Source organism: Henckelia pumila, chromosome 2 (assembly GCF_033568475.1).
Source record: "Henckelia pumila isolate YLH828 chromosome 2, ASM3356847v2, whole genome shotgun sequence".
Classification (NCBI taxonomy): domain Eukaryota; kingdom Viridiplantae; phylum Streptophyta; class Magnoliopsida; order Lamiales; family Gesneriaceae; genus Henckelia; species Henckelia pumila.
The window spans coordinates 129,179,136-129,205,261 of record NC_133121.1 but is presented as its reverse complement, the minus strand read 5'-3'; the positions used below and the strand labels follow the sequence as shown (position 1 = coordinate 129,205,261).

The following is a 26,126-nucleotide window of genomic DNA, read 5'->3' as shown; positions in this document are numbered from 1 at the left end:
TATTGTAAATTATATATAGGGTTGAAATATTCAATTAATGTTATAATTATGAGAGTTCAATAAAAATCATTAATCATTCAATTAATTTTAATTTAAATAAAAAACTAAAAATAGTTATCCTAAATTTGGTCTTCATTGATAATTGCTTTTACTATTAAAATATCATTTCTTCTAAATCCGTTTTATGGTTATTGTTATTACTATTTAAATATAACATTATTTATTAATTTTAGCATTTAATAATTTTAAAATATTATTGTATATATAATTCATATTTTAATTAATTACTAATATAAATGTTCTAATATTTCATTTACACAATCAAAAAAATATTGTCGTATATTGAGTAATATTAGGTTTATATAATTATTAAGTTTGTAAAATTAAAAAATATTTTTATTGATTTCAATTTTCACCCTATTGAAACTTTTCGGTTACATATGTTGGCCTTCATTTAAATTTCAATTGATAAATAACTAATTTTTCATTTTTTAATTATTAATCAAATCAATATAGTATATGAGAAAGTCATAAAAACATAAACCACATATATTAACTCAACTAATATCTCTTTTTTACATTTATATCACAAACTAATTTTCAATCCGTACGAAATAGTATAGAATAAAAATGGCGCAAGTATTTCACAATTTGAAAATTTTGTCATTTCATTCATAATTTGAACATTTTGCTTTTGGTAGAAAATTACATTTTACATTGTTCATGAATTAAAAAATATTTATTTTAACCAATAAAAAGTGAGTAATATCAGGTTTATATAATTATTAAGTTTGTATAATTATTATTTAACATTTTGTTCTTCATATCTATCTATACAAAAATATCAAGGTCTCAAAAAATATTTTTTAATTTTATTTTTTTTAAATTACTATCGGAAGTTTTTAACTTTTTGTTTTTATCTTAGAAAATTTTATCATTTCATTCACAATTTGAAAATTTTGCTTTTGGTAGATAATTACATTTTACATTGTTCATGAATTCAAAAATTTATATTTTAACCAATAAAAAGTGAGTAACATCAGGTTTATATAATTATTAAATTTGTATAATTATTATTTAACATTTTGTTCTTCATATCTATCTATACAAAAATATCAAGGTCTCAAAAAATATTTTTTAATTTTATTTTTTTTAAAATTACTATCGGAAGTTTTAAATTTTTGTTTTTATCTTAGAAAATTTTGTCATTTCATTCACAATTTGAACATTTTGCTTTTGGTAGAAAATTACATTCCAAAACAATTAAAAGAAATATTATTGTAAATAATTTCAAAATATAAAAAAAATTAAAACTTCCGATAGTAATGTTTTTAAAATAGAATTAAAAAATATTTTTTGAAACCTTGATATTTTTGTATAAATAGATATGAACACAAAATGTTAAATAATAATTATACAAACTTAATAATTATATAAATCTAATATTACTCACTTTTTATTGTTCATGAATTCAAAAATTTATATTTTAACCAATAAAAGTGAGTAACATCAGGTTTATATAATTATTAAATTTGTATAATTATTATTTAACATTTTGTTCTTCATATCTATCTATACAAAAATATCAAGGTCTCAAAAAATATTTTTTAATTTTATTTTTTTAAAAATTACTATCGGAAGTTTTAAATTTTTGTTTTTATCTTAGAAAATTTTGTCATTTCATTCACAATTTGAACATTTTGCTTTTGGTAGAAAATTACATTTTACATTGCTCATGAGTTCAAAAATATTTATTTTAACCAATAAAAAGTGAGTAATATTAGATTTATATAATTATTAAGTTTGTATAATTATTATTTAACATTTTGTGTTCATATCTACCTATACAAAAATATTAAAGTCTCAAAAAATATTTTTTAATTTTATTTTAAAAACATTACTATCGGAAGTTTTAATTTTTTGTTTTTATATTTTGAAATTATTTACAATAATATTTCTTTTAACTGTTTTGGTTTAAAAAATACGCGTTACATTGTTCATAGATGTGAAAAATATTTATTTTTAGTCAATTAAAAAATGAGTAATCAAACTGATATAATTATTAAGTTTGTTATTTGTATAACCTTTTTATTTCTATACAAAAATATATAAAACTCATAAATATATATCCGTTTTTAATTTTAATTATAATATGTTTTTCAAATTACTATGAGAATTTTTAATTTTTTGTTTTTCTCTTTTCAAAACTGATTTCTTTACAAAATTATTTCCTTTTATTTTAGTTATTTAATTAATTAATTAAATGAAAACAAATCCCACCCATTTTGTTTTTCCCTTTTCAAAACTGATTTCGTTACAAAAATATTTTCTTTTATTTTATTTATTTAATCAATTAATTAAATGAAAAAAATCCCACCAAAAACATGAAATTATGGAAAATTATTTTAGGCTCATTATATTGTAACATCTTTTTGATTCATTTATTCTAATCAACACACTATTACTCACTAATGAATGCATTTAGTTAATGTGTAATAATTAACAAGCCATGTATTTTGTATTTATTTATATAAAAGTTTATTCATTTACTTTTATGTCCTAGTTAATAATTGACTTTTACATTTATATCCTTATTTGTATTCACTTTTACATAAAATTGTGTAGAATAAAAGGGCAAAGTTGTAAATTCACAATTATAAAACTTTGCCCTTTTATTCATACTTTTAGATAGGTAATAATAGAAATCAATTAATTAAATGAAAAAAATCCCACCAAAAACATGAAATTTTGGAAAATTATTTTAGGCTCATTATATTGTAACATTTTTTTGATTCATTTATTCTAATCAACACACTATTACTCACTAATGAATGCATTTAGTTAATGTGTAATAATTAACAAGCCATGTATTTTGTATTTATTTATATAAAAGTTTATTCATTTACTTTTATGTCCTAGTTAATAATTGACTTTTACATTTATATCCTTATTTGTATTAACTTTTACATAAAATTGTGTAGAATAAAATGGCAAAGTTGTAAATTCATAATTGTAAAACTTTGCCCTTTTATTCATATTTTTAGATAGGTAATAGATAAAATAGATAGAATAGATTAGTGTCTTTGCACACGTAATACGTATGCATATATTGTTTGTATTTTAAAATATTATATTTTGTGAGATGAAAAATTGATTGAAAAAAACTTGATTTTTATTCTAAAATAGAAAATAAATCGACCAAGTTATTAGAAAATTAATTGATAATATATTAAATTAATGGTATTTAATAAGGATAGATTTGGATTAATGGTAGATAATAAGGATAAATATGGAAGTTGACATAAATATACCAAAAGTAGTTACTCCCTCCGTCTCAATTATATAGTTCACGTTTTTTTTTGTCCCAAATATATAGTCATATATCATATTTAGTAATATTTTATTACATTTCTTTACTAATATACTCTAATTAACTACACCTGAAAATTGTGTAATCATTTTTTAATACATTAAATACGGATAAAATAGAAAGTTTGTGTAAAATTTACTTTTCCAATATTTTTTTCTTAATCTGTGTGAAAAAAAGTAGGACTATGTATTTGAGACATAGGGAATATTATAGTACCTTCTTGCTTTATTATACAGTAATAATAGTCTAATATTGGATATATATTATTATTTTTTAAAAAAACTGTTCATTTACTTTAGAGTGCACAGTCAAACTTACTGGCATAATTAATGACTATTTAGAGTTTAAATATTAATATATGATTTTAAGGTCATTAAAATATTTGTAGAATAAATTAGTTCAGATGACTCAAAATTATATTTTGAATTAGACTTAACATGATCAAGAAGATGAATCGAAATTATTAATAGAATAAATGTGGTTCGAGTCAAAGCGTAGAATTTTAGTTTAAAAAAAACACAATACAAATACAAGTGAGATTTAGTTGTTCGCTTTCACAATTTGGTTGCAAAAGAGTGATATTATTATTATTGATAAATATGATTTTACACAGGGGAAGGAGTGGGCACAAACAAGTCTTCCCATTTACAACACAACATTTCAGTATAACCCCAAAAAACAAATCAAAGGCCAAGAAAACAATCCCAAAATCGACAAAAACATGTCTTTTTTCCTTGTATGAAAGTGTCCATTTCACCAAGTGAAGCTGATGGATTCGAAGTGCAGATTCGCAGCCAAACCAGATGAACATATTTTCGCTACGTCGTGCCTAAGCTTCTTAGGCCCGCTAACAAGAACCCCAACGCTCGACTCTTTGCGTTCGAGTAGAAATCCTATAGAGAAAAAAAAAACAAGAAGATTATGAGAAATTTTAGTTCAAAGATACAAAAAAAAGTTAAATGATCATAGTGTATATATATATTTTTGCGACGTACTTTTGAGATCAGGCCTTTCACCGTAATGCACGTTGATAGATTGCGAGAGCGACTGCTGAGGCAAGCTCTCAAGTTCCCTATCTGCATTATAGTACAGTGAGTTTGGTGAAGCCATGGGAGTTGCCCCTTCCAAGTTCTGAATCTGTGTCGTTTCCTGGGAGTTTCTTGTCTTATTCCCTAGAAAAGCAACAGTTGACGCCGTGATAATTCCCACACATATGAACAATATGTGCAGCACAGCTCTTGAGGAAGATGAGAAGATCTTATTCGAGTTATGATCGATAGGGTATATGTAGAATCGGGTCACAATGCCAATGAGAATAAGGTATATTATGAAGGAAGATGAGATTATGGCACCGAGCCAAAGCCAGTTGTTTTGGCCTAAGATTGGAGTTATTGGAGCATCAGATGGATTCGGCTTGAACCATACTGTTCTAACGCCCTTCGTTTGCTGAATGGCGGGTTGTTTTTCTCGTGTCACGTAGGCCTCGACCTGGATCCCCAAGTCCGAAAACTTGGAGGGTGCACCAGATATGGGGAGGATGAGATCGAGCATTGTTAAATCAGCAGAGTTCTTGAATGCTGTGATGAGTAGAATTTCCGGGGTCTTGAGTTTCATCGTTTGGCTCGTGTGAATGAGCTCGCGGATGATGGAAATGAACGGCGTTACGCCGCTGCCCCCGCTCACCATCACTAGCACGTCATGCCTGCACAAACACAACTCCATCAGTGCTACTCATCTCAACTAAAAGACTCTGCCCACGGTAGCAGGAATACAGTAATTGCACCATTTATGAGGTTCCTCTGTCCATCACATAATTATTTAGATCACAATAATCTATCATTTATATAGGTGATAATTATATATTATAGGAGAGGACAATAAAATCAGATGCGTAGGTAGATATATATACCTTAGGAAATCTGTGGAAGCAGGCCCATAAGGTCCTTCGACAGAGACGTCTAGCCGATCGACCGGAGCAGAACCCGAAGAGAGAATCTGATACAGCTTTTTAGACCATTTTCCTTCACCTTTGATCATGACACTGAGCTTATCAGATTCCAGACTGCTGCTGGAAGTTATGGTAAATGGATGCCATTGCAACTTGGAAATGTTGGGCAAATTCAAGAAAATGATACTGGTTGGGGTGTAATTTAAACCTATGCTTTTCGACAAGTTGAGCTCGACGGTTTCGCAGGGCAGAATCCTGGCAGACACAAGACGCACCCCTCGTCTGGATTGCAAGAATCGGAGGTATCGATCGATCATGAAGAGGAAGAAGCCAGGGAGCATAATGGAGGTGTAGCTGATGCCAACATGGAGTACAAAGAAGAAAACAAAGAGAATGTATAGGTGATGTGTGTAGAAGAAGAGCTCAAAAATCTTTCTCCTTATTCTTGGCAATGTTGTAGCCCACAAAACCAATCCTGCTAGCAAAGATAGCTCTCCTGCTACATTGGACACGCCTGTGTTTTCCCATTTCAGCATCTGAAATTTGCACATGTACTTATCATTTTAATCCTACTTCATAAACTATTAATTACCTTATATTTTTCCAGTATTTCTTTGGGTTAATTGTTTCATCGGATACTTATTAAATTGAGCTCGAACTGTCAAGATCTAATTATCTCGAATAGAAGTATTCCTCGAATTAGACAAAGATCCTCAGTGGTGTGAAGGATTTTAATTTGTGTTGGTGGACTATTTTAATGGCATCTTTGGGACCATTATGCCACTTCGTTAGTTGACCATTACTAAGAAAAAGTTGGAATATTTTACACCGTAAACGTGTCGACTAAATAAAAATCATTTGATTGTGCTTTTCCTCTTAAAAGAAAAAAGTCAAAACCATTTCTCACCGTTGAAAGAAAATATGCTCGAGACATTAAAGTCATGTACTGTCACAACTTATAATTTATCATCTTTACAAACTAAATCATCTCTTTTTCTTTTTATTATTTCGAACACGTACGTGAAAAATAAAACCTCCGTTGATCTTTAAAAAAAAACTAGAAATGATTATAATATATATATACCTCCGATAATTCATGGGTGGCGGCCCAAAAGATAATGTAGCAGAGGCCATGGGCAGTGAAAAGGGTCATCACAATATGTCCTAACCATATGTGGTATTTCACACTGGCATCCGATGTGAGGCCGAACAGCGGCAGCACCGACGAGCCACGTGTCACCGGGAAGAATAGGAAAGACAAGGCTATGTTTCCGGTCAGTCCGAGGCGGAGCCCCGCCGAGTCTAGCTTCGCTTCCCACCTGCAGTCATGCACCATCCACTTGCATTAATTTTATAGTACTCAATTTCGGAAGCATATATATATGTCGTGCTAATATGAATTACTCACACTTTCTCTCCATTTTTTGCTGCATAAATGGGCGTAATAGTGCGAAAACTGAGACGCAAATAAGTAGCAAAGTTCCAAAGAAGAAGAGCAATAAACATGAGGAAAAATGCAAGCTCAATCCGAGACACTATTCCCAATCCTTTGACGATCAGTGGCCTCCTCCAAATTCCCAACTTGCTCTGATCTCCACTCGATCTGCATGCAATGAATAATTTATTTTAATCTAAATTAATTAGAAAGAGAATTAAATAATAACTCCATGGAACAAATGCATGTCTTGGATTTGAGTCCAACAATTAACCTCGTAAAAAAAACCCATCTTAACAAAGTAAATAAATTTCGACAAATTATTAATATATGTTCTAATATTATGGTTGTATGTATATAAACACGTACGTACCCTTTGGTATGATTCTCCCTCGTTTTGTTTCCTAAATGGAGATACACACACCCCAAGGTGGCAATGAATAATATCGGGAACGTGAAAACTAGATAAGTCGCACCTGCGAACACGTACGGGAAATGAAGTTAAACTATGCATGCATGTAATAATTCAATAATTCAAACTTTAAGGTTTCAATTAATATTGCATCCATATCACATGTATATTCATGACTCACTTAATATATGTATATTAAGATTGAAATGTTCAAATTATATCAAACAGATATATAGCTAGCTAGCTAGGTGCGTACCTTGGGTGGTTCCAAAGAAAGTCGATGCGGTTTGGGTTCGTAGCTCCGTCAGCCAAGTCTGTCTGAAAGTATTTGTGGGTGTCATTATCCACAGTAAGAGATATCCGGCGAAGATCACCAACACCACCGCAATTACCACCACCCTCGCCATGTCGTTGCCGCCATGAGAAGACATATTCTCTAGTACTTTCTGTCTAGCTAGCTAGGATCTATATATTTTTTATTTTTTTCCAATCAATGATTAAGGATTTGGCAGATTATCGAAACTGAATGGAATTGTTTTGTGATTGAGGGAATGTTAATGGAATGCGATGCTATATATATAGGGAGGAATTTGTGTGACATAATGTCAAATTTGAACACTAGCTATAAGTATAGTGGACTTGAAAATCTAGCAAGAAGCATGACTCGTGGAGAAATTAAACAGTAGATATATAATTCATAGTATTTCATTACAATATTAGGTTCCATTTAGACGTATACTTTAAAAAAAAATTAGTGTTTTACAAGTGAAAAAACTTAAAATATGTGTTTGAACAAGATTTTTATAAAATGTTTTTGAAAACTACTTTTAAAAAAATATTCTCCGAGCCAAGTATAGTTTTTAAAGAACAATTAAGAGATGTTTTTAGACGTTTTTTGAATAGAACTATGGAAGACATGAAAGATGAACAACATTACTTTTGATATGTTAAAATGTTTTTTTATTGAATAGTTGTTCAAACACATATTATTCTTAAAAACAATTTTTAAAATATTTAATTTATAAATTAAAAAACAATTTTATAAAAACGTTTTATACGTATTTGTCCAAACGAAACCTTATTACTTTACAAATATTGTGTTGGTAATTTTTAGCAGCCATTGATCAAATTTCATTAATAAAGGCACACAATTGATATGTATTCAATCAATTAATTAATTATTCTCATTTTACAATAACAATATGTGTGTGTTGTGTGTGTTGTCAGAGGTGAACTCAGGATTTGGGTCAAGTGAGATGGATGGTGGAATTAATGATTTCACATATTTTTAGGACTAAATTTTTATATTTATGAAAATGAACACAAAGTTGACATTTTTCCATAGGTCAAATGAGGGCCACATTGATCATAGATTTATTTTTGCTCCTTGGATTAAATGCATGCTTCATGCAACAAGTTTGTACGTCATTTAATTAGAGGTTCTATTTACATAATTTATTTTTATTCTTATATTTATACATCCAATTGAGGAAGGATACTTAATGCAAAATAAAATCATTGAACAATATTCAAATTCATGTAAATTTGATTATTAACGTAAGCAAAAAAACTTAATGAACCTAGAGGAATTAATCAAAAATCTAATGAAGTGATTGTTAATATCGCTATATAGCTAGCTAGGTTGACACAACACAAGCATTATATATAAAATGTCAACTCTTTAGTAAATGGACCTTTCCCGAGTCCCTTCGACCTCAAATATTAGTGAGTGTGTGGCTTTGGGAATCCAAGTTTCATTGTATGCGTGCTGGACGTGTGTTACCTCGTGTCTTCCATGCCACCGTCCCATTTTTTTTATCTATATATTTATTTAAAAATAATTTTATAATTAGTGAAAATTTTGGACATATATATTTTCTATATACATAATTGATGCAATTAGTTTCGTATTCTCGATGAAAGTTCACAAAAGATGTTAGAATTCTCACTCACTTTGATCCTTTTACTCCCCTTTTTTTATTTTTAAAGATTAAGATTAAGATACAGAGAAGTTGAATATTTGGAATTATTTTCTATTAAGGAAAGATTTATAAATTATTACTTTTGCTTATATATCTTTGGGCACTGGATCTGCTTGTTGAACATATTATTGATATGTGATTTTATTCGTGTCTTTTCTACGATATCAACAGCTAAAAGTTGTTACCCATAATATAGCTCATAGAAAGTTTATAAAGTAAAACGGACTTGAGTAAATATACAAAAGATAAACAAGTTAATTTGCTAGATAAAAATAAACAAATATCATATCCAACTAGAACCGGCTAAATCTCTGGTTCTGAAATGTTTTTATTATTCTCTCTATAAAGTATAAACAAGTTATGTTAAGATGGTTGACCGTTCATTGTTTATATACAAAAACTACGATATTAATTAAAATTATAAAATAAAAAATAAAAACTTCATTTATTACTCTCTCAAACAAAACCAATATGCTGTCTATTATCACAATTATGTATCGCACGGTTTTCATCTATTCCACCAGGTTGGGAAAAATGGCCGCAGTACTTCACCATAATGGTGAATGAGAAAACCATGTCCTCCACCATGAAAAAGGTAGGATCCAAAACGCTTTAGGCTTCGCAGTGAGGGCCAACAAAAGGTTACATTAGCAGAAACGTGCCCTTTTTGAGCACTTCATGGGGCAAAGAAACATTCAAGAGTCTGGGATGATATGATAAGAGTGAAGGGACAAAAAGGCCACCAAATTCAAGATGAGTAGTGGATACTAAACAATTGATGGTTGCAGTCAAATTCAAACTTCTGCCAAAACTGAGAACAGAGATGTTTTCCATGTTATACAGTGACAATATAGAGACGTTTGTCGAACCATGGACACAAAATATGCATAATGCAGGAAGGTTATATGTCAACAAACGTCGAGTTTTGGCTTAATCATAAACATAACCTTTGGTCGACTCTTCTGGATAAGAATGATAATACAATCAAAAATTTAATCTACCATACTAACACCACTGAGGTTTGGTTAACATCTCATGAGTATCAATGTAATAATTCAAACCTTATGGCTATATGTATTATTGGAACAAAATTTGTAGAGTGCCTACGTAGCTTAACCTGAAGCACTGATTAAGCTGAGTAGAACAGGTTTTGCAACAGTGCAGGATAGGAGTAAAGACAAACCTTATTATGATCAAATTAGCCTAAAAGAAGATATAATAAAATCAGAAACTATTCCTGTGCTGATAGGACGAAAAGTAAAAAGAGTTGTACTTCATCAGCAACTTCTTGATATCATTTATAGTTAATTTATGCTTGTTTCCAAGTAAAATCTCAAGCAAAATAAATTAACATACTTGCATAAAGAGATTACACGCTTCAGAGCATTCAGAACACAAAGAAATATACAGTCACCTCATAGAGTAATTGTATACGATCATAACATATGAATGTGTCACCCTCAATACATACATTCATTAAAACAGATGGCTGTGAACATATCATACACACCAAGGAAACAACAAAATAGATATTTAACACGTAGTTGCGTCTGTCATGACTACTTACAGAAAAAGACAACATCAGTACACTTCACACTAACGGGACCTTAGGATATGCCCAAAAAAGAGTGTTGATTCTACAAGGTCGTCAAGCTTTAACAGATAAGAACTGATTGCCAAACTTCAAATTAGTTTCAGAAATATCTACAGGCAAGCGCGACCATCCCACATAACCATTCTTTTTCCTCACCATAAAAATAGAGGCGGTAAGCAACAAGAACACCGCAGCAGCCAAGGGAAGTAAAACACCAGTATGTCCTCTTCTCCAGCTCCTCCACACATACTCTGCAGAAACCTCTTCACCAAAACTACCCATCGAATTGTTCATCTTCCATACCTCAATTCCATTGACAAGGCCATCAACTGCATGGGGCAAGCTCATATTCGATGGACCCACACTAACGACCAAGTTTCCCAATTCCCCCACATCAACCACAAAATCGGTATAAAATGGTGAAGCCAGCAGTCTATTTGTAACATATGACAAATCAAGATTCTCATGTGCTAAATTCCCATTAACGTAGACATTGAAATAAATCATGCCTGATGACACACTGGCTATATCGCAAAAATGCATTCGAACCATATACCTATAGCCCTTCTCCACTTCAAACGTCAACGATATGTTTGAATTTGAAGTCGAATCATCTGAGCTCTTTATAATCCTAGCAGTATTATAAACATTATCAGGCCCCACTTCTCGACTAGCCCCACCCATTTGATACTGGATTCGACCCCCAAAATGAATTTTTTCAGAACCATCCCTCGCTTGTAGGTACTTGTCATCAGTCACCCAAGTCCTCCACAAAGAGTCATTAAAGGGCGTCACTTTAAAACCCCCCACATTCACTCTATGCACAGTTTCAAACCCACTTCTCAACAACCCATGAATCCACTCAACTTTTCGGCTATCAACGCACTGTGCTACATCAGCAATCAAATCTTTCGGAGCAGATATCACTTCTATCGCATTCACGAAACCAAATTTTGAATTTTCAGACGGGATAAACGTAATTTCCAGCTTTCCCAAATCAACAGGGATCACAAACTCCTTAATTATGGGAAGAAGACCATCACCTTTCGACACTCGAAAGTTATTCAGCAACAAGAATCCGTTCGCCACGACATGAAATTCAACCTCATAACAATTACAACAACTATTCGTAAAACGTGGATGGAAATGGAGGCGTACCAAATGATGGGTCCCACGATCTGAAATTGGGAACGCGTAATGCGCTGGACGATTGAAGGCCCTAGCTGTCTGATACAGAGGAGAGGACGAAGCAAGCTGATCATCAGCTTTCAACACATGAGTCGTCCGTGCCGAGATAAGAAATCCAGAATCGTCACCGGTGAAGACTCGGTGGTCCGGGTCCAGGGTTTCGGCAGCGCTTGAGCCACAGTTCACAAGATAATGATCGATTGGAGAGAAGGCGTATACGGCGCACACGAGTGAGAGGGAGAAGATGTAGAGAAAGAAAATGAAAGGTACGGAGTTTACCGCCATCGCCATTGCAGAGAGGTGTAGAGACCTTCCAACTTGGGGAGAATTGTCTTCGAAATGCAGTTGGCATGGAATATATAAGACTGGGCCACCCGGCCCACGCGTAAATTCGTAATTGGCCTCAACCCGACCCGAAACATATTGAATTTAAAAACCCGACCCGAAACAGATTGAAGATTGTTTTCCCAAACAACACGCGTTAATCTGACCTCATCTTACCAAGTTGCCAACGGTCAGATTCCGCCCATCCTGATCTGCTACATGCTAAGCCACTGTAGCGGAATACGCTAAGTCTTACATCCACTCAATTTCCACCACGTGTCTCATGGACGAAATGGTAATTTTCTTCCCTCGATTCTTTAAATGGAGCACCACACGCAAGCTGCCTCGGCGAACAATTTCTTTGAAGTTTCATCCTGTCCCCTGGTACTATTCCAGGTACGGCTTCCCACTGTCTATATTTTACGTAATTGCGTATACATTTGTTCTTAATTTTCCGCGTGCTGTGATGTGAATGATACGGCTAATTATCTCTCAATTCCTGAGCTTAATTGGGAATATCAAGGAAAACCATGATCTTTTAGCATTCTAATCGGTGTAGATCTGACAGTTTTGGTGAGTATTTTTCAGGTTATCGTTTTTTAAACTTTTTGTGATTTATTTAAGTTATTATGTTTTTTAATTTCAAGTAATATTATCGCTGTTCGAATCGTGAAATAAAAAATAAAATCGGGTTGATTTTGAAAATTGGGGTTTCTAATTCGTGAAGATCTAAAGTTATTTTTGGTGAACCTGATGAAGTGTGTTGATTAATTTGTACTTTTTGTGGATTTCAGTCTTGGATTTAATATTTCAATTTTAAATCGACAATTTTTAGATGCGTGTGAACTTTTTTTGTCAGTTGTAAATTATGTCATGAGTTAAAGTTATGAACTTTGATGTGTTTGCTGTAAAATCGCTGTTTGCGGTTTGATTCCCCATAACACCTGCGATTTGAGATGTAACCATAGAGATTTGGCTGTAAATGATGGTTTTTTAGATTTGTGTGTTCGGTGAGGGAGGTTCTGGAAATTATTTTGGTTCAAAGTGTAAATGATTTCGTAATTATTAATATTATTTGTAAGCTCTTAAATAAAGGAAAATTTTATATTTACACCATTTATTTTCTTTATATTTTATTGGATATGATTCATATTTCATCCTTCAGTGCAGAGATTTTTTTGGATTTTGTTCTAACCCTCTCTTGATTGTTCAAGGACAATGAAAGTTTTTTGTGCTGCAATGTTCTGGCTGATTGCCATCCTAGGGACCCATGGTTCACTGGAATAATGCCCCTCCGTTTGGATAGAACGGGCTTACAAGGGTACAATAATAAAAGGCTAAGCTCCATTCCGGTATATAAGGTGGCAAGTGGTGACATGCATGTGATTTATCCGCAACATCACAATGGTAGCAGCCACTTGCAAGGCCACAGCAACCTTTCTAGTGAAACATGAGGGAACCTGAGTTGTTGGGGTGGACAAATTGAGTCTTGCAAGTAATTTACTGCTAGATGGGATTGAAGTATTTGCTTATCCTTTAACTTGGTTTCTCTTGATTTGAGAATATGCTGCTATAATTTGTTCTTGGAGCCAGTGGTGCCCCTGATACCATGGATTATTGCGAACTTATTTGTCACCAGTCCTTTGGCCCGATCCTCCTTAGAATATTTGTATGTTGTCAATGATGCATATCACTATCTTTTGGCAATTGTTTTTGGTAGTAATCTGCCCGTTTGTCATGAAGTTTTCTTTGTTTTGTTTGCTCTAATTGTACTTTTTAAGCTCCTCCGTCATGCTCCTTGTATACAGACAAAATGGTATACAGACACACGGTTAGAGAACTTAGCTTGCTGCTTGTTTTCATTTCTGTTTTGTTGTTTTATTTTGCAGTAAGATTTTCAAATGAGTCGTCCACAGGAACCACACAAACCTTTTCTCTCATTCGGAAATCCTTTCCGAACAATTTTACCGAAGGGTTCGTGCCTTTCTCCAAAGCTCCTTGCTTTGTTGAATGATTTCGAGGAGTCATTGGCAGAGAAGCTTCAAAAGCTCAAGCCAGCAGATAAGGAAGATGTTCTCAAACTATCATGGATGAGAATGGCCACAGAGTTGCTTTGTGCAATTCATTTAAACATAAAATCACTTATCACAGCCCTTGAACTTCCTGTCTGTGATTGGGAAGACAAATGGATCGATGTATACTTCTCTGACAGTGTGAAGTTACTTGATATCTGCATTGCTTTCAGCTCTGAAATTAATCGACTAAAACAAGGCCACCTTTATCTTCAGTGTGTCTTGCATCACTTGAACAGTGCTTCCTCAAATCAGTTCGTTCGAGCATGTTCCTCCTTGGATGGATGGAGTAAGCACATTGGCTCAAAAAATCCGAGACTTGATAGTTGTTTCAGTGTCATGGACAGCCTCTTCCGAACATTAGACCTGCCGAAGATTAAGAATTCTTCAAAGGGAATGGTTTTGATGCGAGCTATGTATGGAGTGAAAGCGATCACCCTTTTTGTATGCAGCATTTTTGCGACTGCATTCTCCGGATCCTCGAATAAATTGATGGACCTACAGGTTCCTGAAACTTGTTTGTGGGCCACAGCTTTTACTGAGGTTCAGACTTTTGTAAATACTGAAATAAGAAGCATACACTCTAATGGAAAGGTGACGGTATTGAAAGAGCTAGAAGCTGTTGATATGGGTGCCAAGAAAGTGCACCCCTTCGTCCAAGATGGTGCGGAATATGTTGAATATGAGGGGTTGAAAATTGCGGCATTGGATTTAGAAAAATCAGCGAAAGAATTTTCACAAGAACTCGATCTGCTCGCAAAGGATATTGACGGTTTCTTCCAAATAGTTCTTACCGGGCGTGACGCATTACTTTATAACCTTAGGATCGATGGTAACATCTCTGACCAAGTTCCGGGGAGCAACAATGTTAAGGACCAAGTTGTTAGGTGAATGATGAGTATGAACGCTCCCCTGTTATACATAGAAGTGTGCAGCTATAAAGTGCCTGTTTTCTGGTTCAATGAATTAAGGTGTATGGTGCTGTTCATATTAGCTGTGATTTGTAGTGTATCGATTTGTTTTGTGATTGTATGGACTCTTTATGTAATGTTAATGAAATTATATATTATATTTTGGGTTGACTTGATACATGCCTGGACTGAAACTAGTTATTTATGTTACAAACAGCATTAAAATTAAGTGATCTGGTGGTTCGTTTTCTTTTAAATGAATACAATGTCAATTTATTTACTTCCACCAAATCAGAACTCTGTACGTAGGATTCAAGATTTCCATAACCATTAGTTCATTTTATTCACTCTCTCATTCTTACAAGCAAGACAGCCTTTTATGAAATGAGTTGAACCGTTACCTCCCTTCAGTTCATCCTATATGAGAACATTTCTGCAACTCAACAGCGTCAATAGCCAAACTGTCTGCAGGAAAATCACACATCCTCACTACCCCCTCACCCTGATCCACCAGAAGATTACACAGATGCGGCACCACGCCACTGCTAATTCCCTTCACGTCCACACAGCTCCATGGATACTTCTTCCCCTTCTTAGCCATACCTATCGTCACGTTCGAAATACAAATCCCGGTAAATGGATCACCCGAAATCCCCTGCATCATTCCAGCCATTGTCACATTCTCCGCCACAACGTCGCGAAAGTTAATCCCTTCAATCTCAGGCAAGGCGTTCGGGTCATAGTAAGGGTCCGCATGAGAGCCGTAGTTCCCGGTGATCCAAAAAACCCATTTCATTGTGTGTAAGATCATGCCTTTCACGTATATGCCTTTCACGTACCCCCCTCTGCCTACTCCTGTCTTGATTCTGACTCCGGACTCGGTATGAATTGCTGTGATATCCTGTGCTCTCACGTCTTGAATTCCACCTGACATTTCACTGCCTAATGCTATTGCAGCACTGTATGGTGAAATGCAAGTGAGGTTTCTGATGATAAGATGCTTTGTCGGCATACCGTAGCGAATACCATATTCGTCCCACCCGCTTTTAACTGCTATGCAGTCATCTCCCGAGACAATGTAGGTATCCTCAATTCTTGTGTTTGTGCAAGAATCTAATGTGAAACCAAATATCAGCATTGAAGAAACTATATTTCAGTATTATGTTAAAGAATTTATAAGCCTGCATTCAAGCATGGATGTGTTTTGATCAAATGTTGAAATTAAGGTGCAGACCTCCATCTTTTTCTCCCTTTTTTTTTTAGCTAAGAAAGTGACAAACCTGGATTGATCCCATCAGTATTTGGAGATGTTACTGGAGCAAGGATTGTAATGCCTTGTATGATTATGTTGCTGCATATATGTGGCAAGCGAATGAATTATGAAATGAAACTAAAAGACACGAAATAGAATACTGATTTAGGCCATTTAACACGTGTACCTGCTGTAAACAGGATGAACATTCCATGATGGAGAATTCACAAATGTCAAGTTAGATATCTGGATTTTATCTGAATGCATGATTTCAATAAGGTAAGGTCTGGTATATTTCAGTTTTTTCTTATGAAACTGCTGCCACCACAGAGCACCCTGGCCATGAATGGTACCATTCGCACCTGAGATGCATGCAACATAAAAGGCATCACAATCTCCATATTTGTATCGTCCATACAAGGACAAACTGCGTAGCGCAAAAAACACGTGCACGTTCATACCTGTGATAACAACATCAGTGAGATTTGTTCCGTATATAAGACTGATATACCTTCCCCCGGCTGCATCCCTCCCATGACCATATGATGGTAAAGGATCGACCACCGGCCACGCTTTGATGTCCTGAAAAATCACTCATGAAATTTGAATTTCCACATTGTATCACCTTCTTTAAACTTTTGAAACATAACCTTATACAACTATCACGAGTCTACACTTCTGGATGCTCAGAAATATGTGTCACAAACGAAAAAATCGAAGTATCAAATGGAAAAAGTCGGTCCAATCATGTTGTATCCGGTCTCCGGAGGCTCAGTCGTCCCCAACAACTTAAATTATACAGTTTCTGGAAAAGTTCAACTCACCTGAGATGCAAGAAGGAGTGCATCCCTGTGAAGAAACAAAGTAAAATGACTGGTGAGATTGAAACTTCCTGTCAGCCATTTACCAGCCGGAACAAAAAGCTGAGCCCCACCATCTGATGCATACTTCCTCAGGTGATTCACTGCTTCCTGAAAAGCTTTTGTGTTGTCTGTTTTCCCATCTCCTACCCCACCAAAATCCACTATTGAAGCACTGTGAACTCTGCAGTTAATGGCGGTATACTCAAAGGAGTCCAAAATTCTTGATTTCCCGCAGTCGATCCCATTCAGATTTAGCACTCCTAAAACAGCCACAAGAATCTGAATTGCCTTGATCATCTTCTCATCTATCAGGAGAAAATAATGATTCTTATGGTTCTAGACTAAAAGGGAATGTTTAAATTCGAAATTTGGTGAAACAAAAAGAAAGCATTGTGCCTGAAATGAACGTGAAAGGTTCTAAAAAATGTGTAGTGGCGACTTACTTGAAGCGTTGGAAAGGATGTTCTTCACAAGAAATTAATGTTTGATGATACAAATGATTACTACAAGAATTTATAGAAGCACCAAACTCGTTGTGTGAAATTAACTAATGCAACTTGTGAAACTAAAAGAAACTTCAATTTATTTATTTAACCATGCGTCATCAACTTTTTCAAGTTTTCTTTTCTGAAGCCACGCTTCGCATGCAGTACACAAACTATTCCTATGAGTTAAGCACGCAACAAAATACACATGGCTAAAAATATGTATAATGTTTTATGTTTTGAATAAAGAGCTGAAACAGAAACTTAAATTTAAAAGCCTAAAGTCATATTATCCAACTTTGGAAATTATTTTTAATAAAAGAGACATTCTTCTAAAAAATGTGGATTGAAAATTATAATAAAAATTAAGAGTTATTTGCACCAAACACCCCTGTGAAATATTAAAACTGCACACTTCTCCCCTGTAAAATTTTAATACGCATCTTCAACCCTGACCTTTTAAAAAATTAGCACACCCGTCCTTTCAAATGAGTGATTGTTGCGCACCGCCCCTCATGCGACTGGGGAAAGATTTTAATATTTTTTTGCACCAAATACCCCTGTGAAATATTAAAAATACATATTTGATTCCTGTAAAAATAATTTTTAAATCTATTCAACCCATAATACACAATTTTTATTAAAATCTAATTATAAAATATTTAGCAAACATTTTCGTTTTATTAATTTTATTTTTAGCTTTAAATTTATTATGATTATATAATTGTTTTCTAAAAATATTATTATTTTATCTTGTTATAATTATTTTATTAAACTTTCTTCTTGTTTCCAACTTTTTCATTAAAAATGCATTCATAAACGAGATTTAAATACATAAAAGTACCAAAATATTAAATCAAAATGATAAGTGCATGATAAGTACCAAACATTTTTAATTTTATTTGTTTTTATTTTTTATTTTAAATTTATAATTAATTTATTTCTAAAAAAATTATTACTTTATCTCGTTATCATTATTTTTTTAAATCATTTCGTGTTTACAACTTATCCATTAAACATGATTCATAAATAAGAATTTAAATATCTAAAAATGCCAAAATATTTAACCAAATGATAAGTTCATGAATGTTACTTTTTTAATTTAGAATTATATAAGCATGTTATTTTTTATTATTTATTATAAATTGTGCAATGTATATTCTCGAAAAATTTAAATTTTTGTTCAATAATATATAATCCTAAATCGAAAAAGTAATATGTTTGAACTTATCAGTTTAGTTCAATATTTTGATACTTGAAATTATTTAAATACTTGTTTATGAATGCATGTTTAATGAAAAAGTTGGAAATACGAAGTGAGTTTAATAAAATAATGATAACATGATAAAGTAATAATATTTTTTAGAAAATAATTAATTAATGATAATACATTTAAAATAAAAAATAAAAATTAATAAAACAAAAAATGTTTGCTAAATATTTATAATTGGATTTTATTAAAAATTGTGCATTATGGGTTGAATAGATTTAAAAATTATTTTCACATGGGTCAAATATTTATTTTTTATATTTCACAGGGGTATTTGGTGCAAAAAAAATTATCAAAATCTTTGCTCAGTCGCATGAGGGGCGCGTGCGCAACAATCACTCATCTGAAGGGGCGAGTGTGCTAATTTTTTAAAAGGTCGGGATTGAAGATGCCTATTAAAATTTCACAGGAAAGAAATATACATTTTTAATATTTCACATGGGTGGTTAGTGCAAATAATTTCTAAAATTTAAACGATCGAATCATCAGAATGCCCAACTCCTAGGTCCTATCATCCTATGGCGTAGCCGTGATCATCTTCTAATGGCACTACTGCCGACCCATTTCGAATATGTGTACCCCACCACCACAAGTTTTACCACCCATTACTAAAATCCTCACGCCATATTTGCTTATTTTTTAAGTATGATAGTGCAAAGTTGACAAGGATTACAAAGAAATTCATGATTAATGTCGTTAGGCTAAGTTCAGGAGCACACTTTTACTCTTATTGTGAATTTGAAATCATTGTATATCAAACCTCTACTCTCAAATCCCATTTTCATCAAATATGATCCTATGTCAAACTTATTATAACAACTCATTTAGAGTGGTGAAAACGAGTTGGCGGACGTACAACCTGCTACTCACCATTTGCGCGGGATTGGATGGGTCAAGAGGACATGCTTAATCATTTTTTAAGTTATATAAGTGGGTTGAGATGGATTGACCTGCAACTAATTGCCACAACCCATCATTTGACTTGGCGGGTGGGTTGGGAGATTTTTCAACCCATTTGTTTGGTTGGACCTATTTTAAAAGCTCAAGATCACTTCAAAATTTTTGGTGATGTGCAATTTTGAGTCAATTGTGACACAATAAAATGAATAAGTATTAAGTGTTGCTTCTTGATCTTAAATTAAAAGCTATGTTTTCAAAATCGGACCGACCGATTCGACCTGAAATCGGTTATAGGTTTGGTCAAAAACATCTTAAAAAATAGTTTTATCGGGCAAATCGTCAAAACCGATCAAAATCGAGCGGACCGGTCAAGAACACGAAAACCAGTTCAACCAATTTTTCGATCTTTTTCAATTTTTTTCGAAAATTTACTTTTTTATGTTTTAAACTTTAAATATAATATTTTGTTATATATATATATATATACATATATATATATATACATAATTGTTTGGAATTTTTACTTTAATAAAAATATTATTTTAATAATACTATATTTTTAAAAATTAACTAATTTATTATTTAAAAAATATATAACTATAATTGATATTTTGAATATATTCACATATTTATTTAGTTTTCAAACAATGGTAAATATATATTTATTTTCTATGTATATATATTTTTTGGGTTTTAAAATTTAAAATATATTATTCACTATATTATATTATATAAACAGTTTTCCAATACGATAGATCCGATCGGTTGGACCATTATTTAAGGTATACATGTTCAATCATAGATTCGATTATAAAAATATTGATTAAAGGTTGTCATTAGTAATATATATGTTCTTTTCTTTCAAATAATGCTTTAGAAATTCTTGAAAAGCTATTGTGACTAGATTCGTCAATTTGGTTTAGCTCCATCTATCTAATTACTAAAAAAAGGACGGTTTGGGTCGTACATTTAGCAGTCCGCTTGAAAGCGGGTCGAAATGGTTTGGCCCATTTGGCCGTGGGTCAAGGCGGGAGTGGTGGGCCTGCCAGACAAATTTTTTTTAATTATATTATAATTGGTATTTTAAATAAATATTTATGTATCGTTGATAAGTTTTGAAATTTATAGTATTTGAAATGAATTATATATGGTTGAAAAGCTTTAAAAGATTTATATAATTTATAATAATTGGTTAATTTTGAATATTTATATTATTCATAATGACTTGGATTTTTAAATATGTGTCATTTATATTTGTTTGTGTATAATTTTTTTTTAAAAAAAAAATCATATGTTTTTTTTTTCTTTTGATTTTTTTAAGTTTTTGGTGGGCTGGCCGCTCAACCTGCAAACACATGACGTGTTTGAGTTGAGTTGGGATGGATTGGATTATTCTCAACCCATCATGATAGCAGGCTGGATAATCCCGTCCTGCTTGATTGTGGCCAAGGCGGGGCGGGCCGACTAAATTAACAACCCTAGCAGTGAGCCATTGACATGCTCGTAAAAGAATTTGGAAAACCGATGCTTGTGTTCGAGTCTTGTGACTTGTCAAAAAAAACACATATACTAAGAATTCAAAAATATTTTGATATTAAAAAATGACATTCAAAATTTATTACTAATTAAAACTTGATATTGTGAAGGCTATATGAGTATTGAGTATGGAGTGGGTTTTTTTAAAAAAAAATGGTCTCATAAATTTATATTTATGAAACGAGTCGTCTCGATTTATATTTGTAGTGGAAGTAATACATTTGACATAAAAAAAATAACAATTTTTTCTCGATTCAAAAATTTAGCCTGCAAAATTGATTGCGAGACAGACTCATAGAAATATTTATAATGATAATATATCATATTTCATAACCTATTTCCTTTTCACTTGTATAAAATGTATAGTAAAGTAAACCTCTATACATATACATATACATATACATATATATTTAAGTGTCTATATTATGTAATATTTTTCTGTTATTTTACTAGTATATATCAATTAAATGAAAAGATTTTTTATTCCGTCAAAAGAGGGTTTGATTTATTGTTGAAGAAAAACTTTCATTTACATCTATCCAACTCACGTTTATAAATAAGGGTAAATTACATGAGATGCTAATTAGAACCAAACTATCTATCTAATGGTTCATATCTAAATACATTGGTATAATTAATATTATATTGATGAGTAAATTTTGAATAATTGGATCTACCGTGTGTAAATTTCATGATTGTATTTTAAGTAAATGATATATATTAAATATATTTTTGGGCTTTTTAAGGTTTTTTCCCACTAAAAAAAATCACTAAAAAAGCTCCATCTTAACTTTGTTCAAGAAAATTCCAACTTCACCACTGTATTTCCTTTTTCAAACTCCGTTTTTCCAAAAACATCTCAGATGTTAAATAAATAATTATTTCGAAATTGAATCCAGTGTGATTGGTCAACCCCACCAAGGGAACAGCTGCGGATGGATGTCGATACTTGCTACAATTCGAGGCAAAATCTGTTTGGTATTGGAGGAGTACGTCTCTAGATCATAATGCTAAAGGTGTTATTGTGTTTTTGGGAAGGCCATTCCCAAACCGCCATCAGTGCTACATGGTGAAGTATTCGTCGTCGAAGAAATATAAAAGTTATGTATGTTCGACATTTACAACAAGTTCACGTAACATCATATTTACTTATAAATGTACGAACAGTTACAAACTCAAACGATGAACTAAGATATATCGACAAATTGGTGAATGATTGTAAGGCCCGGGATTATTTGATCTAATCCAAAATTAATTAATTTTAATCCGAGTATATTTAATTTGGGAATATTTAGAGTTTTGATTTAAATTCTAATATTTTTAAATTATTTAGGATTGAAATTGAATTAAATTAAAGGCTGAGGACCAAATTGCAATTATTGGAGATTTGAGGGGCCAAAGTGCAAATATGGGAAAAGTGCATGGACACATGTCTTTATTATGAATAGGAACGTGTAAATACATGTTCAGAATTTTGGAAACCAAAACCGAGAGAGAAAGGAAAAGAAAGCTCAAGATTTTTTTATCATCTTCAATCCTTGATTTCTTATGATCCGTTTGTCCGAATTCGATTGCGAAAAGAGTTCCGGGCTCCTCACAAGAAGGGCTATCTATTGATGTAAGTATTGATGAGATTTAGTCTGATTCGAAAATATGTTATGAGGCAGAATCAGAAGTGATTATAGTTGTGTGTTCTTGAACTTTTAGATATCGTTATATCGCAACCGGATTGAAGATTGAATGTCGTATGCAATTCTTATGAATTTTCCAGCATTTATTTCGAGATTATGACCTTTGATTATGTTGATATATGAGGATCTTCAGCTGTTATAAGATGTATTTGAAGCTGATATGAATGTTAGAGTTGATAGAAGTTAGTTTCGGTTATCGGTTTTGTACCGTTACTCCGTCGGTTTCGGATTTGAAACTGTTTTGATCTTGTATACTTGAGCTGCCATTTACATGATTAAATCTGATGTTTCCTTGATAAATATGCTGTGATTTTAGTTTACAATCAAGAGACGTCAAATCGAGAATCCCGACTTCAAAATCGGTAGAAGAAAGAACAAGGTTTGTAGCCTTTTTGCCTTGAAGTTGGGTTGAAGTTTGAGCAAATTTTGACACAAGGGTATGTTAAATGGATTGACCAGATTTAGGAGCAGAGTTTGATAGCTTTGAAGAGCTTGAAACCAAGACAAGAAAGGTATAAACCAACATCGAACCACGGGATATATAACTCGAGTTAGATTGACTTGAGTTTCCCTAAACCACATACTTATTTGTTTCTTGTTGGAATTGATTTATTTTCAAGTCCATAGATATATGTTCTTGATTGTTTAATTGATAGATGAATTGTATGAGATAGGTGATGACATAGATAGATCAGTCTATTGTCTTTCCTTGCTAGATTAGCTTGTCTCTTGTAGGTGGCTTAGATTAATGCTTCTAGAATTGGTTGCATCTTGATAAGCCACTAGATCTTAAAGAGTTGAATGCGGATGTGTCATGTCTTAGGAAGGCAGATGTGCCAAATTACCGAATGTTTGGACTTGTATCGATATGCGTAGGAGTAGATCGACTCCTATGACCGAAGATCGATATAGTGGACCAAAGTTTGGAAATAAGAACGTACCGCCACCTCGAATGGGAGAGTAGGTGGGAGATTTGTTGCGTTCTTATTCAAACCGGGATCCCTAGATGAGAGTTGAGAAAATAGTCAAGTCTTGGTCTAGAGTTAAGACTAAGAGTCAAGATCAAGAAGTCATACAAAAACAAAAGTAGAGTCAAGACTAAGACACTACTTAGATTTGATAGATGACTTTGTGTGGCTGATTATGTTATGCTTTGAATATAACATGTTTTTGTGCTACGCTTTGATTTATAGCATGTCTTTGTTATATGCTTTGAATAATAGCATGTATTGTGGTTCATGAATATTTTTATGAATTAATTATGATAGTAATTACACTTGAACTTAATAGCATGCTATATGTTGCTTATACTAGGAAATGTATTTCTCACCGGAGATATCCGGCTGTTGTTGTGTTTGTATGTGTGCATGACAATAGGTAGTTCGGGATCAGGACAGAGGCGAGCATGAAGAACAGAGATTGAGAGTTAGAGTGGAGATCCGAGTTTAAATGTTCATTGTGCTGTCAATGTTTAGAGTAAACACTAGAAGCATGATTATGTTGTAGCTACTATTACCAAGACTTATTGTCTATCATGTTGTTGTGTTGTTGATATTCATAGGATATAAATAATGATTGTAAATTCTTAAGACAACATGTTGTAGCCTCATTATTCTAGTATGAGACTTTATTCTTGTATGGTGATCTTGTTACTCTTTAGCTATATCATGTTATAATGCATGTTAGCCTTTGATTATGTATAGATTATACATGAGATGATGCTAAATAGAAAAGAATGGAAGGGACTCACTTTTGACAGCAAAAGATCTTCTGTTTTTTTTTTCTGCACAATGAGCCCGCTCGATCGGGTGATTATCACCGATCGAGCGAGGCCCTTATATTGGAAACAGTGAGTGAGCATTTTGGGCTCGCTCGATCGGTGAAGATTAACCGATCGAGCGAGGCCAAAATATTCCCAACCCGAGAAGTTGGCTTCAGGGCTCGCTCGATCGGGTGTTCTTCACCGATCGAGCGAGGTGCTCTATTTTTTTTAAAAAAAAATAAAAAATTTTGTTTATCTTATTTAGTCTTTGATGCTTGACTAATTATTATGATTATTTGGTTAATTGTATTGAAATGAGAGATTAGTACTCGGATCCTCACAACATGTGGTATCAGAGCAAGAAAATTCTGGACTAAGATAGATAGTAAGTGGGGTAGATCGAGTCTTATTCCCTGCTTACTTATTTGATCATGCTGAGATTTATTTACATAATTGAATTATATGTGTAAATGCTAGCATGGTTTACTTTCAAGTATTTACTTATATGATGTTGTATTTATTTTATTTGAAAGTATGATATGTTGGTTAAAGACACATGTTTCTTGGAATATCTGACATGATTCAAGCATGTGTTATATGGTTTATGACATGTTACCCGACTATCTGAATTGATTGGAAGCATGTTTTGGTATTCTTACCATGTTGATAATCAAATATGTCTCGACAACCAGGACGACCAACTACTAGACAGACAGTGGCAAATCCTCAACCTGAACAGGAAAATGAAACACAGACATTTCCAGAACAGGTGAATGTAGCCCCGACAGTGCCACAAACACCAGAAGCACCGAGAATAGAACAGGTCATTATATCCGATGATTTGATGAATGTTACAGCTTCACCTATGGAAATACTGTTGAAACGATTTCAGTCTTTTAAACCGCCGATTTTGAAGGGGACGGAAAATTCAGTAGCTTGTGAAAGTTGGCTTGATGATATAGAAATGTTGTTTGATTCTCTTGATTACAGTGATGAACGGAGAGTCAGACTGATAGGCCATCAATTGCATGAAGTTGCAAAGAGTTGGTGGTTTACAACCAAGAGAGCCTTGGAGCATCGAGGTACAGTGATCACCTGGAAAGTCTTCAAAATTGAGTTTTACCAACGTTT

The 26,126-nt window shown here is 32.9% G+C and overlaps 4 protein-coding genes across 8 annotated transcripts; 1 reads left to right on the top strand and 3 right to left on the bottom strand.

The window, feature by feature from the left end:
- Positions 1 to 4,014: 4,014 nt before the first annotated feature.
- On the bottom strand, positions 4,015 to 7,572 carry LOC140878397 (ferric reduction oxidase 2-like). Its single transcript, XM_073281999.1, has 7 exons — positions 7,422 to 7,572; positions 7,127 to 7,229; positions 6,727 to 6,921; positions 6,403 to 6,637; positions 5,280 to 5,854; positions 4,366 to 5,072; positions 4,015 to 4,263 (listed from the first exon to the last, which is right to left on the bottom strand). Exons 1-7 carry the CDS (start codon positions 7,570 to 7,572, stop codon positions 4,124 to 4,126), a joined length of 2,106 nt encoding a protein of 701 aa, XP_073138100.1. The 3' UTR covers positions 4,015 to 4,123.
- Positions 7,573 to 10,565: 2,993 nt separating this feature from the next.
- LOC140881033 (probable receptor-like protein kinase At5g24010) lies at positions 10,566 to 12,257 on the bottom strand. Its single transcript, XM_073285995.1, has one exon. The coding sequence runs from the start codon at positions 12,218 to 12,220 to the stop codon at positions 10,796 to 10,798; it is 1,425 nt and encodes a 474-aa protein (XP_073142096.1). The 5' UTR covers positions 12,221 to 12,257; the 3' UTR covers positions 10,566 to 10,795.
- A 338-nt stretch (positions 12,258 to 12,595) lies between these two features.
- On the top strand, positions 12,596 to 15,399 carry LOC140881036 (protein BPS1, chloroplastic-like). 5 transcript variants are annotated; one of them, XM_073286003.1, is made up of 2 exons: positions 12,596 to 12,649; positions 14,143 to 15,399. In XM_073286003.1, exon 2 carries the CDS (start codon positions 14,155 to 14,157, stop codon positions 15,214 to 15,216), a length of 1,062 nt encoding a protein of 353 aa, XP_073142104.1. In that variant the 5' UTR covers positions 12,596 to 12,649; positions 14,143 to 14,154; the 3' UTR covers positions 15,217 to 15,399. The 5 variants fall into 5 exon arrangements, with proteins under 5 accessions (XP_073142104.1, XP_073142102.1, XP_073142100.1 ...); XM_073286001.1 differs by having other exon boundaries at positions 12,627 to 12,649; positions 13,468 to 15,399; XM_073285999.1 differs by lacking the exon at positions 12,596 to 12,649 and adding an exon at positions 12,656 to 13,922.
- Positions 15,227 to 17,862, bottom strand: LOC140881034 (probable polygalacturonase). Its single transcript, XM_073285997.1, has 6 exons — positions 17,795 to 17,862; positions 17,313 to 17,656; positions 16,950 to 17,070; positions 16,676 to 16,850; positions 16,517 to 16,587; positions 15,227 to 16,349 (listed from the first exon to the last, which is right to left on the bottom strand). The coding sequence occupies exons 2-6, from the start codon at positions 17,646 to 17,648 to the stop codon at positions 15,649 to 15,651; spliced, it is 1,404 nt and encodes a 467-aa protein (XP_073142098.1). The 5' UTR covers positions 17,649 to 17,656; positions 17,795 to 17,862; the 3' UTR covers positions 15,227 to 15,648.
- Between the last annotated feature and the right edge of the window lie 8,264 nt (positions 17,863 to 26,126).

Bases quoted from the DNA above. Each gene is read 5' to 3' on its own strand.
- LOC140878397 (XM_073281999.1), bottom strand. From the start codon at position 7,572: ATGGCGAGGGTGGTGGTAATTGCGGTGGTGTTGGTGATCTTCGCCGGA. The intron at 5,855-6,402 runs GTATATATATAT...TGCAAATTTCAG, and splicing joins CCACCCATGAATTATCGGAG to ATGCTGAAATGGGAAAACAC. The intron at 5,073-5,279 runs GTATATATATCT...GTGTTTGTGCAG, and splicing joins GCTTCCACAGATTTCCTAAG to GCATGACGTGCTAGTGATGG.
- LOC140881033 (XM_073285995.1), bottom strand. From the start codon at position 12,220: ATGGCGATGGCGGTAAACTCCGTACCTTTCATTTTCTTTCTCTACATC.
- LOC140881036 (XM_073286003.1), top strand. From the start codon at position 14,155: ATGAGTCGTCCACAGGAACCACACAAACCTTTTCTCTCATTCGGAAAT.
- LOC140881034 (XM_073285997.1), bottom strand. From the start codon at position 17,648: ATGATCAAGGCAATTCAGATTCTTGTGGCTGTTTTAGGAGTGCTAAAT. The intron at 16,851-16,949 runs GTATGAACGTGC...CATGCATCTCAG, and splicing joins CACTGATGTTGTTATCACAG to GTGCGAATGGTACCATTCAT. The intron at 16,350-16,516 runs GTTTGTCACTTT...GTTTCACATTAG, and splicing joins TACTGATGGGATCAATCCAG to ATTCTTGCACAAACACAAGA.